Genomic DNA, 14,233 nt, shown 5'->3' on the forward strand with positions numbered 1-14,233 from the left:
ACAGATTCAGAGGGGAAAGATGTGCAAAGCAAGCGGAACTGGGGAAAGAGATCCATGCAGCAAGGCAGATGACAATGGAGACAGAAATGAGGACTCATGGAGGGTGAACTGCAGGGACGCAGAGAGAGAACCAGAAAGAGCCAAGAAGGTAGAGACACAGAGGCAGAACCAAAGAGAGAGACAGATACAGGGCCACAGACACGTGGGAGCCCCCGACACACAGGCACCGAGAGAGGCAGATATGCAGTGAAACACACAGAAATGCATAGACAAGAACATGCGGAGAACCCTGGCTGGGGTGGCTCAGTGGGTTGAGTGCTGGATTGCAACCCAAAAGGTCACCGGTTCAATTCCCAGTCAGGGCGCATGCCTGGGTTGTGGGCCAGGTCCTCAGTTGGCGTGGGCGTGTAAGAGGCAACTGTTTCTCACACAACGATGTTTCTCTCCCCCTCTCTGTCTCCTTCCCTTTCCCTCTCTCTAAAAGTAAGTAAATAAAATCTATTAAAAACAAACAAACAAACATGCAGCAGAGAGACACGTTGAGGGAAGAACGCAGAAACCCAGAGAGAAAGCTAAACAGAGACCTGAAGGGAAACCCAGAGAAATACCTAGAGACAGACACAGAGAGATGGCACGTAGTGAAAGACAGAGACGGAGAGAGGTACCAGAAGGCATGTCCGGATGGGGACATGGGCAGTCCTCTCCAGGGCTGGCCCCCCGGAGGTCAAGGCAGGGAAGGAGGGAGAGAGATACCAAAAAAAGGTCCGTGTCAGATGGAGGTGTGTGTGTGGGGGGTAAGGTCATGCAGGCCTGACACCCCACCCTCTCTCCTCGCCCCCCCACCCCCCCACCCCCCCGCCACACACACCTGCTTCCCTGTTTTAGCGCCTGTTGTCACCAGGGTGGAATCCTGGTGGCAGACAAAGGGTGGGGGTGGGGAGAGAGTGACAGAAAGATGGACAGAGAGACACACGCAGAGACACCCAGTGGCGAGTCACAGAGGCAAAGGAGAGAGAGACAGAGTATGAGAGAGGGACACCCAGACAGACACACAAAGGAAGGCCAGAGATTGGAAAGAGAAAAGTCTCTTGTCCCCCTGAGATCAAGAAGCGTTATCCAAGGGCCTCTGTGTGCAAAGCCCGGGACTTCAAAGCACAGAGTGCCGCGTGCTGTAGGCCGGCGGTGGGCAGGGAGGTTGCCTGACCCAGCTGGGGGCTTCCGGGAGGCACTGATGGCTGGGGAAGGGGGTTGCAGCAGCCAGGAGTGCCCGTGTATGTGGAGCCCGAGTGGAAGCAGGGCCCTCTGCTTCGGGACTAGCGTTTGGGGAAAGGAATTCTACACCCCCACCCCCGCGCCCCTGCCCGCCCTCTCCTCCGGGGCGGGGCCACACTTCACTATAAACCCGGGGGTGCTTCGGCTGCCCAGCACGTTCACGCCTCTGCAGACCCAGCCTTAGGTAAGGGCTGTGATCCTCCGGGTGTGGGGTGCGGGGTGCCGTGGGAGACAGGAGGGGTGTGGTGCAGAGGTATGCACATGGACCCGGTGTGGATGTGAGGATTTGGGGGTTACCACAAACGGGGGTGTCTAGATTTGGGTGTTGCAGAATATATAAAACCTGGGGGCCTCAGAAGTCTGACAATCAGGAAATCTCAAAAATTGGGGGGTGTCTAGACTTGAGTGTCCCATAGTTTGGATTTCAGAGCTTGGGGATCAGAATCGGGGGTTCGGGGACTCGAGGACTCAGGATCCGTTGTTTTGTGATTCGAGGTCTGAGAACTTGTAGCGCCACAATTTGGGGTGTTATGATTCAGGCCTCTGAGTTTGGGCATCTGGTTTCGGGGTCTCATGATCTTGAGGTTTCAGATGCTAGGGGGTGTCCAGACCTGGGGTCTCAACTGATGTCTCAGAATCTGGACATGAGGATTCATTGGTGCATGTTAAATTGGGGGTTTCGAGGTCTTGTGGGTGTCGGGATTTGGGGGTACAGGGCCTGGGGCATGTCAGGCATTGGGGGGTCTATGTAGGAGTGAGGATGGCCCCCCCAGGGCTGTGGGTGAAGGTGAAAGGACAGGTGGGGTGACACCCAGCTGGGGGGGGGCGGAGGGGGCAGGAGAGGGGAGCAGGTGTGGCTGGTTCTTCCAGAAGGCCCCCCTCCGTGAGTCCCTTTTTAGGAAATGTCCTCTGTTTGCTGTCCCTGACATCCCCCCGAAATAGCCCCTGGGGGTGGGGCAGCTATTGTCTTCAGGCTGTGGCCGGTGCCCAAATACCTTCTCCTAATCCGACTCGGATCAGGTTCCCACGGACGTGTCATAAGACAAAAGAGGACAGCTGGAGTGGGGGGTGGGGGCCCCAGCTCTGGGGCTCTGCCTGGACAGCACCTCCCGAAGGCCTGTCCTCACACGGCTTAGGCGTTGGGCTCCCTCCTCCCTCAGACCCACCTCCTCGGGGGCTCCACCCCACTCCCCCTGTTGTCTGCGGTCCTCAGGTCGCACCGAGATGTCGGACGCCGAAGAGCAGGAATGCGAGGAGTGAGTGTTGCTGGCGGAGGACTAGGGGCCTGGGGAGGGGGAGACCCTTCCCACCCCACCCCCGTGCGTCTAACTCTCCCTGTACTCTCTCTCACACCCCCGTCCGCAGGGAGCAGCCCGAAGGTGAGTGGGGTGTGTGCTGGCCTTGGGGGTGGCGTGGGGACCCCACGCGATCTCTAGGAAGGGGCCGTGCAGAGGCGGGTGGGCCCCCCACCCTGACCCCCACCTTGACCCCCACCTTGACCCCGGTCCTCCCGGGTTTCCCGAGCCTTTCCCGGCGCATTCTGAGCCCAGCCAGCGGAGAAAGCTCGCAGTGCGCACTTGCCCCTGAGAACCAGAGGGGCCCAGTCCCCGCCGAGACCCGACCCCTGGCCTCTGCCCCCCACCCCCACCCCGGCGCCCCCTGGGCTCCTAACGGCGTCTTGTCTCTGCTCCTTCCAGAAGAGGAGGCTGCGGGGGAGGAGGAGGCTGCCGTGGAGGAGGAAGGTGAAGCCGCGGACTCCGCTGGTTGGAGGACTGCGTGGGGTGCACCGCACTGCCCGGGGGGTGGAGGCTGGGGCCCGGGCTCCCGATGGCCTGGCTTTCTGTTCCTCTAACAGCCTCTCCACTCTCTCCCCTCTCTCCCCTCCCGCACCCGGGCGTGGCCGCTCCCCCCTTCCTGCATCTCTCCCCAAATCCGCGCTTCTCCCCAGAACCCTCCCCAGCCCCCGAAGAGCCGGAGCCGGCGGCGGAGCGAGGTAACCGCGGCTGCTTCGCTTCCCGAGAACCCGATTTTGGGGCTTCCCTGTCTCGGATGCCCGCGTCACTCCGACCTCCTTGGGGAGTCCCTCCAGCCCCCTAACCCCTCACTCCCGACCCGGTCTTTTAAGCCCCCGAGGGCCCGCGCGCCCTCTGGGGGCCACGAAGGGAATCGCCTCGCAGCGGCATTAACCCTTTCCCTTCCTTCTTAAAGGGACCGACATCCAAGCCTTCTTCCCCAGCCTGGAGGAATACTTAATAGAAGGGTTGCATGTTTGCGGAAAGGCACTCCGCCCCAATCTTTGCCCCCCAACCCTGTCTGTCATTTTTTTCCTCTCCATATACATTCAAAGGTTGGGGCCTGGGTTGCAGAAGGGGCTGGCACTGGAAGTCTGCCTTCCTGTGTACCCCCCATGGGAGTGGGCTGGGGTCAGAACTCCCTGGTCACCGAATGAAGAGAGAGCTTGGGCACCCTTGCACTTCGTGGTCTTGATGGAGGAGGTCTGGGTCTGTCGACGGGGGAGGGTCTGGGGCTTGGCCCTCTGGGTTCCCCGACCACGGGGCGGAGGTCCCCACACCAGTTCTGAATGTATATCTGATGCGGCCACCCTAACTCCCTTTCTCCCTCCTTTCCCCTCGTGCCCTTCCCTGCCCCCTCCCCCCACCCAGCAGCTGGAGGAGGGAGCTGGGCTCCTGGGAGCCAAGGTTTGGGGGGTTCTCTCTTCAGGCCCCCTCCCATGAACTCTGACTAATGATCTGTTTGTATCCCCCCCCCCACCAGAAGAGGAACGCCCCAAACCAAGGTGAGATTCCTCGGGCATGGAGAATCCAGATCCCACGGTCCCAAGTATGTCCCCCACCCCCCAGAGAGTGGGCATGAGGAAGGCAGAGAACGATGGTGGGAAAATTGCAACACAGGGAAGCAGTCAGCGATTCCTTCTTTTTTAAAATGAGTCTTTATTTTTAAAAAAGATTTTATTTATTTTTAGAGAGAGGGGAAGGGAGGGAGAGAAACATCGATGTGTGGTTGCCTCTCGTGCCCTCTACTGGGGACCTGGCCCACAACCCCAAGCATGTGCCCTGACTGGGAATCGAACCAGCGACCTTTTGGTTTGCAGGCTGGTGTTCAATCCACTGAGCTACACCAGCCAGGGCAGTGGGTCCTTCTTTAGCAAACATTTCTGGAGAATTTCCCATGGTGTTTGGTGGGTCAGACTCCATCTGCCCTGCTGCTGAGACAGACCCAGATACAGTGACTGTACCAACCAGGGTACTAGAGTAGCGTAGATCAGTGCTCTGTGTTTGCCCTAGGCAATCAAGGAAGACTTCTTGGAGGAGGTGATGCCTGTCTAGCTGAAGGAGGTAGAAGGGAGATTGTAGATGAGACAGAGGTGTGGTGTGCGTAAGGTCCAGTGAATGATCTAGGCCAGTCTTTCAGGGAGCAATTGCAGACACAGGTCGTTTTGATGAGGAAAAGCCTGAACTAGGGGCCGCATGGGGAAACTCATGGCCAGGAGAGGGTCCTAGAGGAGGTGACATCGAGGCCGAAGCTTGAAGATGGAAGGAGGCAGCAATCTGAGGATGAGAAAAAAACCCTAGGAGCAGAAATGTCCTGGGTTTGTGTGGGCAGGGGTGTGAGTTTCAAGGTGGCTTGAGGGTAGGGTACAGCAAGAAGCAGAGCCGTGAGGTCCGGGGCACTAGGGAGCCATGGAATGGCTTTGAGCAGAGGAGGCACTGGGGCAGATCTGGGTCAGAGAGGCAGATACAGTGATACAGTAGGGTCAGAACACGGTGCTTTGCTGCCACCTGCTGGAAATTTAGTCAGGGACGGCTTGGTGGAGGAGGACAGGCCCCAGGGACCAAGGCTATTGGGGAAGGCCATTGCTGGCAGAGGGAACAGCATGTGCAAAGGCCCTGGGGTACCAGAGCACAGGATGAGGCCAGGGAACGATGAGACGTGGAGTGTATCCGAGTGCGAAGCTGAGGAGAAAGAGTCTGGGCTGCAGACAGAGTTGGCGCGCCCTCAGTAATCGATGGTCACTGAAGTCAAAGGCATGGGGCGAATGACATTGATCGCGAGAGTGTCCTAAAAATGAGTAAAATGGCTCACGGGGGACAAGGAGGCAGAGATGGGAGAGCCCCGGGAGAAGGAAGCAAGTCAGGAGGAGGTGCTGGCTGTGTCTTGGAAGCCCAAGAAAGAGAGAGGGCAGAGGGCTGGCCTCCCCCCAGCAGCTCCATCCAATACAACTACAGTGCATGTAACTTTAAATTCTTCACTAGCCGCATTTTAAAAACTAAGACAAAACACATCGAGCTAATCTTAATATCATACTTTGGTCTAGCTGTGATTCCTGGAATTTCATCCTTTCCACTCGTAACTAACATAAAACATGAGATTTAAAAAATATATTTTTGCCCTGGCTGGCGTAGCTCAGTGGATTGAGCGTGGGCCTGCGAACTGCATGATCACGGTTCGATTCCCAGTCAGGGCACGTGCCTGGGTTGCAGGCCAGTTCCCAGCAGGGGACTCATGAGAGGTAACCATACATTGATATTTCTCTCCTTCTCTCCTTCCCTTCCCCTCTAAAGATAAATAATAAAATATTAAAAAATAAAAATAAAAAAATATTTTTTATTTATTTTTTGGAGAGAGGGACAGAGAGGGAGACATCAGTGAGTGAGATACATTGATCTGTTGTGGTCTCCCGCTTGCTCACAACCCAGGCATGTGCCCTGACTGGGAATCAAACCAGTGACCTTCTGGTTTGCAAGCCGGTGCTCAATCCACTAAGCCACACCAGCCAGGGCAAGATATTTTAGATTATGTTTCTTATACCAAGCCCTTGAAATCAGATGTGTATTTCACTGACAGTCCCTCTCCATGGGACCAGGGCCCAGAACCACGTGTGGCTGGTGGCCGCCTGACTAGCTAGCCCTACGGGGACTGCCAGGGACCTCACACTGCTCACTGTCTTTCTCTTCTGTCCATCAGCCGCCCCATGGCTCCACTGATCCCCCCAAAGATCCCAGAAGGGGAACGCGTGGACTTCGATGTAAGTAGCGGACATCCCGCCCCGCCCCCGGGAGCCAGCAGCTGCTAGCCCTTAGGGTATCTTTGTGCGAAATAGGAACAGGTGTGTCTCATTTGACCTCCTTCAGGAATTAAAGACCAAAAGCCAAGTACGATCAAAACATGGTCTTTGCTGCCACCTGCTGGAAATTTAGTGAACTGTCAAGCCCACCGATTCTCGCAAGAATGACAGGGGGGCCTAGGGTCAGATCTAGGTGACCTTTTTTTCTACCTTCTGTCCTGCAGGACATCCACCGGAAGCGGCAGGAGAAGGACCTCTTGGAGCTGCAGACGCTCATTGATGTGCATTTTGAGCAGCGCAAGAAGGAGGAAGAGGAGCTCATTGCGTTGAAAGAGCGCATTGTGAGTCGAAGGATGTGGGGCTCCCCAAATTCTTCCCTCATCCCGCGCCATCCTTTGGATCTCGGGGAATAACGGGCAATAGTTCCTGCCCAGGTCAGACCCGAGGCTGAAACTTTCGGAAATGGACCCAAGTCTGGCCACACTCAAAGTTGTGCATGTTTTTGCTCTTGACATCTTCTGGGGAGGGGTAGCAGGTGGGTGGGTGGTTGTCCCTGCACCCCTAATTTTTCTCCCCCTCGCCCCCTAGGAGCGGCGTCGGGCAGAGAGAGCTCAACAGCAACGCTTCAGAACTGAGAAGGAGCGTGAGCGTCAGGCCAAGCTGGCGGTGGGTGCCTTCTTTGTCTATTTTCCATTCGTGATATTCTCTGTGATCCCGAAAAAGTCCTCGTGCTGTGTTACTCAAGGAGCTTTCTGTTGAAAAGAACAGAAACTGCAACCCAAGCTGGATTCAGCAGAAGGAGAATTTTTATGGCTCCTACAAAACAAAAGTCTCGAGTGTTTCCTGCTTCAGGCATGGTTGGATCAAGGGACTCAAATAACTTCACAGAGACCCAGCTTTTTTCTTCCTATCCCTTGGCCCATCTTTCTCTTGGTCATTTCAGTGACCAACTCATCCCTGTTTGCCTGGGACTTTTCTGGTCTGAGCCCTAAAATTCTTGCACCCTGTCGTTCCTAGGCAAGCTAGAACCGTTCACTTATTCCTAGTTGGGGGAGAGTGTTCAGAATGCATCCATTATTTTAGGCCTTGGAAACATGAGCTGAGGTGGCATTCAAGGAATCATTTTTGAGTAAAATTAGCAAAAAAAATCATTTTTAAGGAACAGGAGTAGGGTGGTGTGGAAGGCAGAATAGGGGCCTCCTCAAGATGTTTACACCCTAACTCCTGGAGTCTGTGACTATGATCCTTATACAGCAAAAGGGACTTTGTGGATGTGGCTAAGGTTCTGGAGATGGGGGGTGATCTTGGATTATCCAGGAGGGCTCAGTGTCATCACCAGGTTCCTTGTGAGAGGGAGTCAGGAGGGTTAGAGATCTTTGAAGATGGAGGAAAAGGCTGAGAGCAAAGGAAGGCAGGCAGCCCCTTCAGTGCCTCAGGCCCCCACTGCCATCACCAATTACCCTCCTTGGCCCTCTGAGGACAGTGATTCTTGTGTCACGAGACTAAAAGAGACTAAGGCACAGAGAGGGTGAGCGTCTGTGCTGAGGTCACACAGCCAGGTTCACCATTGGCCGCTTCAGGCTGGAGGGGTGCAGGACAAGCAACCTCATCTCTCCCCCACTTAAATTTTTGCTGGAGGGGGAGGTACCGAGGCCCAGAGAGGAGTAGGAACTTGCGGGTGGTCACACATCCAGGCCTGGAAGGGCCCGGGCGGGGGGGATGCCTGCATGTTTGCCCGGTCCCATGCTACTTGTCTCCTATCGCTGGGTCCGAGCCCCCCTTCCACATCCTCATCTCAGCCCCGCACCGTGCGGGGCAGGCCTTGGGGGTTCACCTTCCCTCCCCTGCCACCACAGGAGGAGAAAATGCGGAAGGAGGAAGAAGAGGCCAAGAAGAGAGCCGAGGATGATGCCAAAAAGAAGAAGGTTCTGTCCAACATGGGTGGCCATTACGGGGGTTACCTGGTCAAGGTGAGTTTGGCTGGCGGGGGCCTGAAGTCTGGGTTCCCAGGGAGGAGGCAACTGAGAGTACAGACTTCTGGTTCCTGAGGGTGGGGGTTGGGAGCCTGGGCTCCTGGGTTTGAGGGAGGAGGGGCTGGGGGCCTGGGCCTCTGGGTCTGAGGGGGGAGTGAATGGGGTCTAGATGCCTGAGTCCCAGGGAGAGATGGTGGCCGGGATGGCGGATCCCTGGGTCCTGGCCTGGGAAGCCCTCTGGAGGGGTCGTGCCCCAACTCAAGATGTCCATTTCCCAATGTTCAGGCAGAGCAGAAGCGGGGCAAGCGCCAGACGGGGCGGGAGATGAAGGTTCGCGTCCTGTCGGATCGTAAGAAGCCCCTGAACATCGACAGTATGGGGGAGGACCAGCTCCGGTAGGTGGGGGGGGGCTGCGTGTGAGATGGGGAGATGAAGGGACCCTCGTCCAGATCTGGGAGGGCAGATCACCCTGGTGCTGTGTGACTTAGGGCACGTGCCTCCCCCTCTCTGGGCCCCTGTAGCCTCCTCTGTGAAACATGTTACTGGGATAGGACCCACTCTTGGTTGGGTGCTCTGACCTATGAGTCAAGTTCAGTGAAATAATAGTATTTCACATTCATGATCTCATTCTACCACAGCTCAATGCAGTAGACAGACAGTAGACAGGCTTTTATTTATTATAGACAGAGGGGAAGGGAGGGAGAAAGAGAGGGAAAGAAACATCAATGTGTGGTTGCCTCTCCCACGCCCCCTAAAGGGGACCTGGCCCTCAATGCAGGCATGTGCCCTGACTGGGAATCGAACCAGCGACTCTTTGAGCACAAGTCAGTGCTCAATCCACTGAGCCACACCAGCCAGGGCCAGAGAGTTCTGTTTCTAAGGAAGAGAGGGATAGGGATATTGGGTGGACATGCAGCTATCTCTTTCACAGTTTTATTTCTACTTTTTAAAAAATTATTTATTTATTTATCTTTAGAGGGGAAGGGAAGGAGAGAGAGAGAGAAATATCAGTGTATGGTTGCCTCTGCTGGGGACACACAATGTATCGTGTGTCCCCTGCCAGGAACTGGCCTGCAACCCCGGCATGTGCCCTGACTGGGAATCGAACTGCAATTGTGTGGTTCTAAGGCCGGTGCTCAATCCACTGAGCTATACCAGCCAGGGCTACTTTTTGGGGGAGGGGATGGAAACACAATCCTAGGGGAAGTCACTTGGTCACTGTCACCAATCAGAGAATGGAAAAGCCGGGGACTGAACCAGGGCTTTCTGACTCTGGAGCCTGGGTCCCTTAGCCGAGACCTCATTCTCATTTAGGGGAATATGAATCTCCACTGTGGGTGGGGAGAGAGTGAGCAGAGATTTAAAAACCCTTTGCTTCAATTCCCATTGAATATCTCCCATCGCCTCAAATATTAACCAGATCGGGCCAATAATACCAAATTCAGAGCCACGCTGTGTGGCTTTGGACAGTACCCTCAACATCTCTGAGCCTAGGGCGTGGCCAGCCGCCAGTCTGTGACGGACAGTTTGTTCCGCCAGGGACAAGGCCCAGGAACTGTGGGACTGGATCCACCAGCTGGAGTCCGAGAAGTTTGACCTGATGGAGAAGATGAAGCAGCAGAAATACGAGGTGAGAGCCAGCTCTGCTGGGGGCCCCGGCTGGGCTGGGACAGGGCAGGGCGGGGTGGACGGGCCTGTTCCCAAGCCGTGCCAGCAACTCCTTCCCACCTGCTTCCACAGATCAACGTGCTGTACAATCGCATCAGCCACGCCCAGAAGTTGTAAGTGTGACTGGGCCTGAGCCCTACACCCTCCCGTTGACTCTTGGGGCCTCTCCTTCCTTCTCCATCCCCCTCACTCCATCTTGGTGTCTGTTCCTTTCTCTATCTTTGTCCCTCATTCTGTCATTCCTCTCTGCCCAAATGAGAACGCATTTGCCCCGCACTTTCTCTGGGTGGGGGAGGGGGTCCCATCTCCGTGGGCCGGGAAGCCCTCCCTCCTGACAGCTCCCTTCTCCTACAGCCGCAAGGGGGCAGGGAAGGGCCGCGTCGGAGGCCGCTGGAAATGAGGCTGAGGTGGTGGCCAGCCTGGAGGAGGCAGCGGGAACCCTTGGAAGGCTCCTGCCATCTGGTGCTTGAAATAAATGCTCTGCCTGCGGTCACCTGCTGAGTTGTCATTTATTGTCATTAACGTGCAGCCAGTATCTCAGTTAATTAAATTCTTATCGCCAACTCCTTTGGTTTCGAGAATTCTCCTATTATCACAATGATATTTAAAGTTAAACTCTCCCACATGGCTGGTGGGAGGGCCAAATTAGGCAGCACTTTGGGAAGCTCTCAGTTCCTTACAACATTAAACACAGAGTTACTGGCCCAGCAATTCCACACCTAGGCGTCTGTCCAAGAGAACGGAACGCATAGCTCCCCACCAGACCTTGCACGAGAATGGGGCTGCTGCATTATTCCCAGCAGCCAATAGGTGGAGACAGCCCAAGCGTCCAATACAGATGAACAGATACAGTGGAACATTACTCAGCCGTGAAAAGGAGCGAAGGACTACGTGTGTTACAGCGTGGACAAACCTCGAAAACATGTTGCTGAGTGAGAGAAGCCAGACACGAAAGGTCACGTAGTGTATGAGTCCATTTCTATGAAATTTCCAGAAGGCAAAGTCATAGAGACAAAAGGTTAGTACTTCCGAAGGGCTGGGGAGAGGGAGGGACGGGGAAGGGCAGGGCTTGAAGAGAACAGTTGTGAAAATGTTGCCAAATTCGTGATAGTGACACAACCTTGGGAATACAGCAAAGTATACCTTAACGGGAGACTTTGAAACAGTAAAGTTTCTAGTATGTGCATTATATCCGATTTTAGAAATGCAAAACCAAAGCCTGCCCTGGCTGGGTAGCTCAGTTGGTTGGAGAGGTGCCCCACAGACCAAAAAGTTGTGCGTTTAGTCCCCAGTCGGGGCACACACCCGGGTTGCTTTTGATCCCCAGTCATGTGGCGCCTACGGGAGGCAAACCAGTTGATGTTTCTCTCTCTCTAAAATCAATAATAACAATAACAAAACATATTCTTGGGTGAAGATTAAAAAAACACCCCAAAGCCTAACGAAATAATCTACAAAGTTGCCCATGAGGGAACCGGCCGAATGACAAATTCGTGCCTGTCCTTCGCCACTCTGTCTTCGTGACTTTCTGAATGGGACTCACATTAGTGAGCAGGTGAATCTGGGTCCTGGGCCCCAGATTCTCAGCTTCAGTGAGAGAGTCGATTTCTCTGACGTGTCTGACGTGTATGACATGTCTGACTTGAGATGGGGCTGTGTTTCATGCAGTTGTCCGGGACGAGGCTCCTTCGTCTGTGAGGCCACATTTGTAGGATGTTGCCTTTGTCCAGGGGGTAGGCACTATGGGCTACAGGTTTGTGTCCCTCCAAATCTGTATCTTGAAGCCCTCCCCTCCAGTTGAGTGGTGTTTGGAGGTAGGACCTTTGGGAGGTGGTTAATGCTAGATGAGGTCCTGAGAGTGGGACCCCCAGGGTGGGTTTTTTTTCACTTTTTATTTTTAAAAAATATTTATTTTTTAAAAGGTGTTATTTATTTTTAGGGGGGGAGAAAGAGAGGGAGAGAAACATCAATGTGTGGTTGCCTCTCAAGCGCCCCCTACTGGGGACCTGGCTGGCAACCCAGGCATGTGCCCTGACTAGGAATCGAACCCACGACCCTTTGGATCGCAGGCCAGCACTCAATCCACTGAGCCACACCAGCCAGGGCCCATGGTGGGGTTTTTAGAAGTAGAGGAAGAGACCAGAACTTTCTCTCTCCACCATGTGAGGACACAAAGAGAAGATGGTTGTTTACAAGCCAGGAAAACTGCTCCACCAGAACCCCACCATGCTGGCACCCAGACTTCCAGCCTCCCAAACTGTGAGAAATACATGGCTGTTATTTAAGCCATGACATCTGTGGTGTTGTTGGCCTAGCAGCCTGTGTTGACTGAGACAATGAGTGCTCCACCAGCCTCCACAAGCAGGTCACCCATGGGTGTCTTTCCTCTTAAATGTAAAATGCTCTTTTTGTACGGTCACTCTCACAAGGATAGGGTTTAAACAACAGGAATCAGAGCTGAGTTATAAGGCCCTTAACTCTGTCTCCACACTGGACAGCAGCGTGAACTGGGTACTCTGCGAATGTTCTCAGTTCATCCCTTTATCTGAACCATCTTTGTGATGTGGACCAGCCTCTGTTTTTCTGCCTGTTGCAGGGGAAGAGAGGACATCTTTTTAAAAAATCATTCTGATGCCCTGGCCGGTGTAGCTCAGTGGATTGAGCGCGGGCCTGCAAACCAGAGGATCGCGGTTCGATTCCCAGTCAGGGCACATGCCTGGGTTGCAGGCCAGTTCCTAGCAGGGGATATAGTTCTGGGCAGGGGGCCCACGAGAGGCAACCACACATTGATGTTTCTCTCCCTCTCTCCTTCCCTTCCCCTCTAAAGATAAATAAATAAAATCTAAAAAAAAATAAATAAAAATTTATTCTGAGGTTATTTTCATCAGCCTCGAGGAGGGCCAGCAGCTCCACGATAAGGAAGCGAAACTCCAGGGTTAGCACTGACAGAAAGAAACAGGACTGAGAAGTGAAGAAACCTTCCCTACAGAAAAGAAAAGGGCAGAAGAGAATATTAACAAGTGGAGTATGAAAATACCTGAACACAGCCAACGTCTTCTCTATTAGATGCCTTATTTCTGCTATCTCAACAACTTCAGAGATATTGTCCCAAGGTCCCAGGGGTAGAAAGTGGGCAGAGACAAGCTTCAAACCCAGGACTGCCTAAATCACGGCGGGGATTCTTAACCATTGTAATAGCACAGAATTTAAAAAATAGAAGTTTAAAGTCAACGTAACCATTGTTAATAGAGCTTATGGTGGGAGCAAAACTCGCAGTTCCTTCTGTGGCTTGAGCAGATACCCCAAATTATGTCTCCCACAAATACGCAATCACAGTCACAAAAATACAAATGTATTTACACCAAAGCTTATCAACACCATAAACAGAAGCGCCCATTAAAAGCACACACCCAGCCACAAACATATTTGAACGTACAATTATAATGTGTCACAATACGCATAAGCACAGAAACACACACAGCAACATGCGGATGATTTACTGCCCGATCTTTGAGCTCCCTGGTGAAGGAGGTTGGGGGTAGATGCATGAGAAATGCGAAGTTGAAGACTACATATCCCAAATGCCACCGAGACTGCTAGTCTCTTAGTATCTATGGCCGGTGCTCCCAAGGCCTTGTGGGAATGGTAGTTTTTTTTTTTTGCACAGGCCAAAAGACTTCAGAGTGGGTGGAGTCTGTTGCATCTGTCCAGACTTCAGCCCCTTTCTGGGGGATTTTTATGGGTCTATATCCCAGTTTCAAAGGCCTGCACCTCTTTCGACTTGGACTTAGGTGCAGGATACTTAAGGTGAGGATAATTTCGAGCTTTATAATGCTACGCATGAGACTACTTCCCTTAAAATCTATTTGAATACCTCTACCTGGACTACAAATCCCAGCATGGCATGCAGGACATAGAGACTGGACTACATTTCCCAACGTGCCCCACGACCCTGGGTAAGACCAAGAGGTCAAGTCAGAAGATTCTACGGACGCTCATTGTGGACCTCTGCTCATGGGTTCCTTTTCAGATGTGATCTGGGAGTTATTATCAGGGACTTTGGGCTTTTCTTGCCATTTAGCCTGATATACTGGAGTGTTTTGGGCATCTGCTTGGGACCCGCTGAGCCTTTAGGGGCGTGGTCCTTCGGACTACATTTCCCAGCATGACCCTAGGCTGTCGGCAGAACCCTTGAACTTTGTACCACAAACTCAATTTCCCAGCATGCCCTGGA

General features: G+C 53.6%; 1 protein-coding gene across 2 annotated transcripts; it reads left to right on the forward strand.

Annotated features, from left to right (window-relative positions):
• Positions 1-1,407: 1,407 nt before the first annotated feature.
• On the forward strand, positions 1,408-10,492 carry TNNT1 (troponin T1, slow skeletal type). 2 transcript variants are annotated; one of them, XM_037038105.1, is made up of 14 exons: positions 1,408-1,456; positions 2,486-2,528; positions 2,638-2,651; positions 2,970-3,014; positions 3,221-3,265; positions 4,048-4,069; positions 6,259-6,319; positions 6,583-6,699; positions 6,947-7,024; positions 8,215-8,328; positions 8,617-8,726; positions 9,871-9,961; positions 10,072-10,112; positions 10,354-10,492. In XM_037038105.1, the coding sequence occupies exons 2-14, from the start codon at positions 2,497-2,499 to the stop codon at positions 10,397-10,399; spliced, it is 816 nt and encodes a 271-aa protein (XP_036894000.1). In that variant the 5' UTR covers positions 1,408-1,456; positions 2,486-2,496; the 3' UTR covers positions 10,400-10,492. The 2 variants fall into 2 exon arrangements, with proteins under 2 accessions (XP_036894000.1, XP_036894001.1); XM_037038106.1 differs by lacking the exons at positions 1,408-1,456; positions 3,221-3,265 and having other exon boundaries at positions 2,360-2,528.
• The last annotated feature ends 3,741 nt before the right edge of the window (positions 10,493-14,233 follow it).

The sequence above is a fragment of the Sturnira hondurensis genome, unplaced genomic scaffold (assembly GCF_014824575.4).
Source record: "Sturnira hondurensis isolate 20B ecotype Veracruz unplaced genomic scaffold, ASM1482457v3 Scaffold0024124, whole genome shotgun sequence".
Taxonomy (NCBI): domain Eukaryota; kingdom Metazoa; phylum Chordata; class Mammalia; order Chiroptera; family Phyllostomidae; genus Sturnira; species Sturnira hondurensis.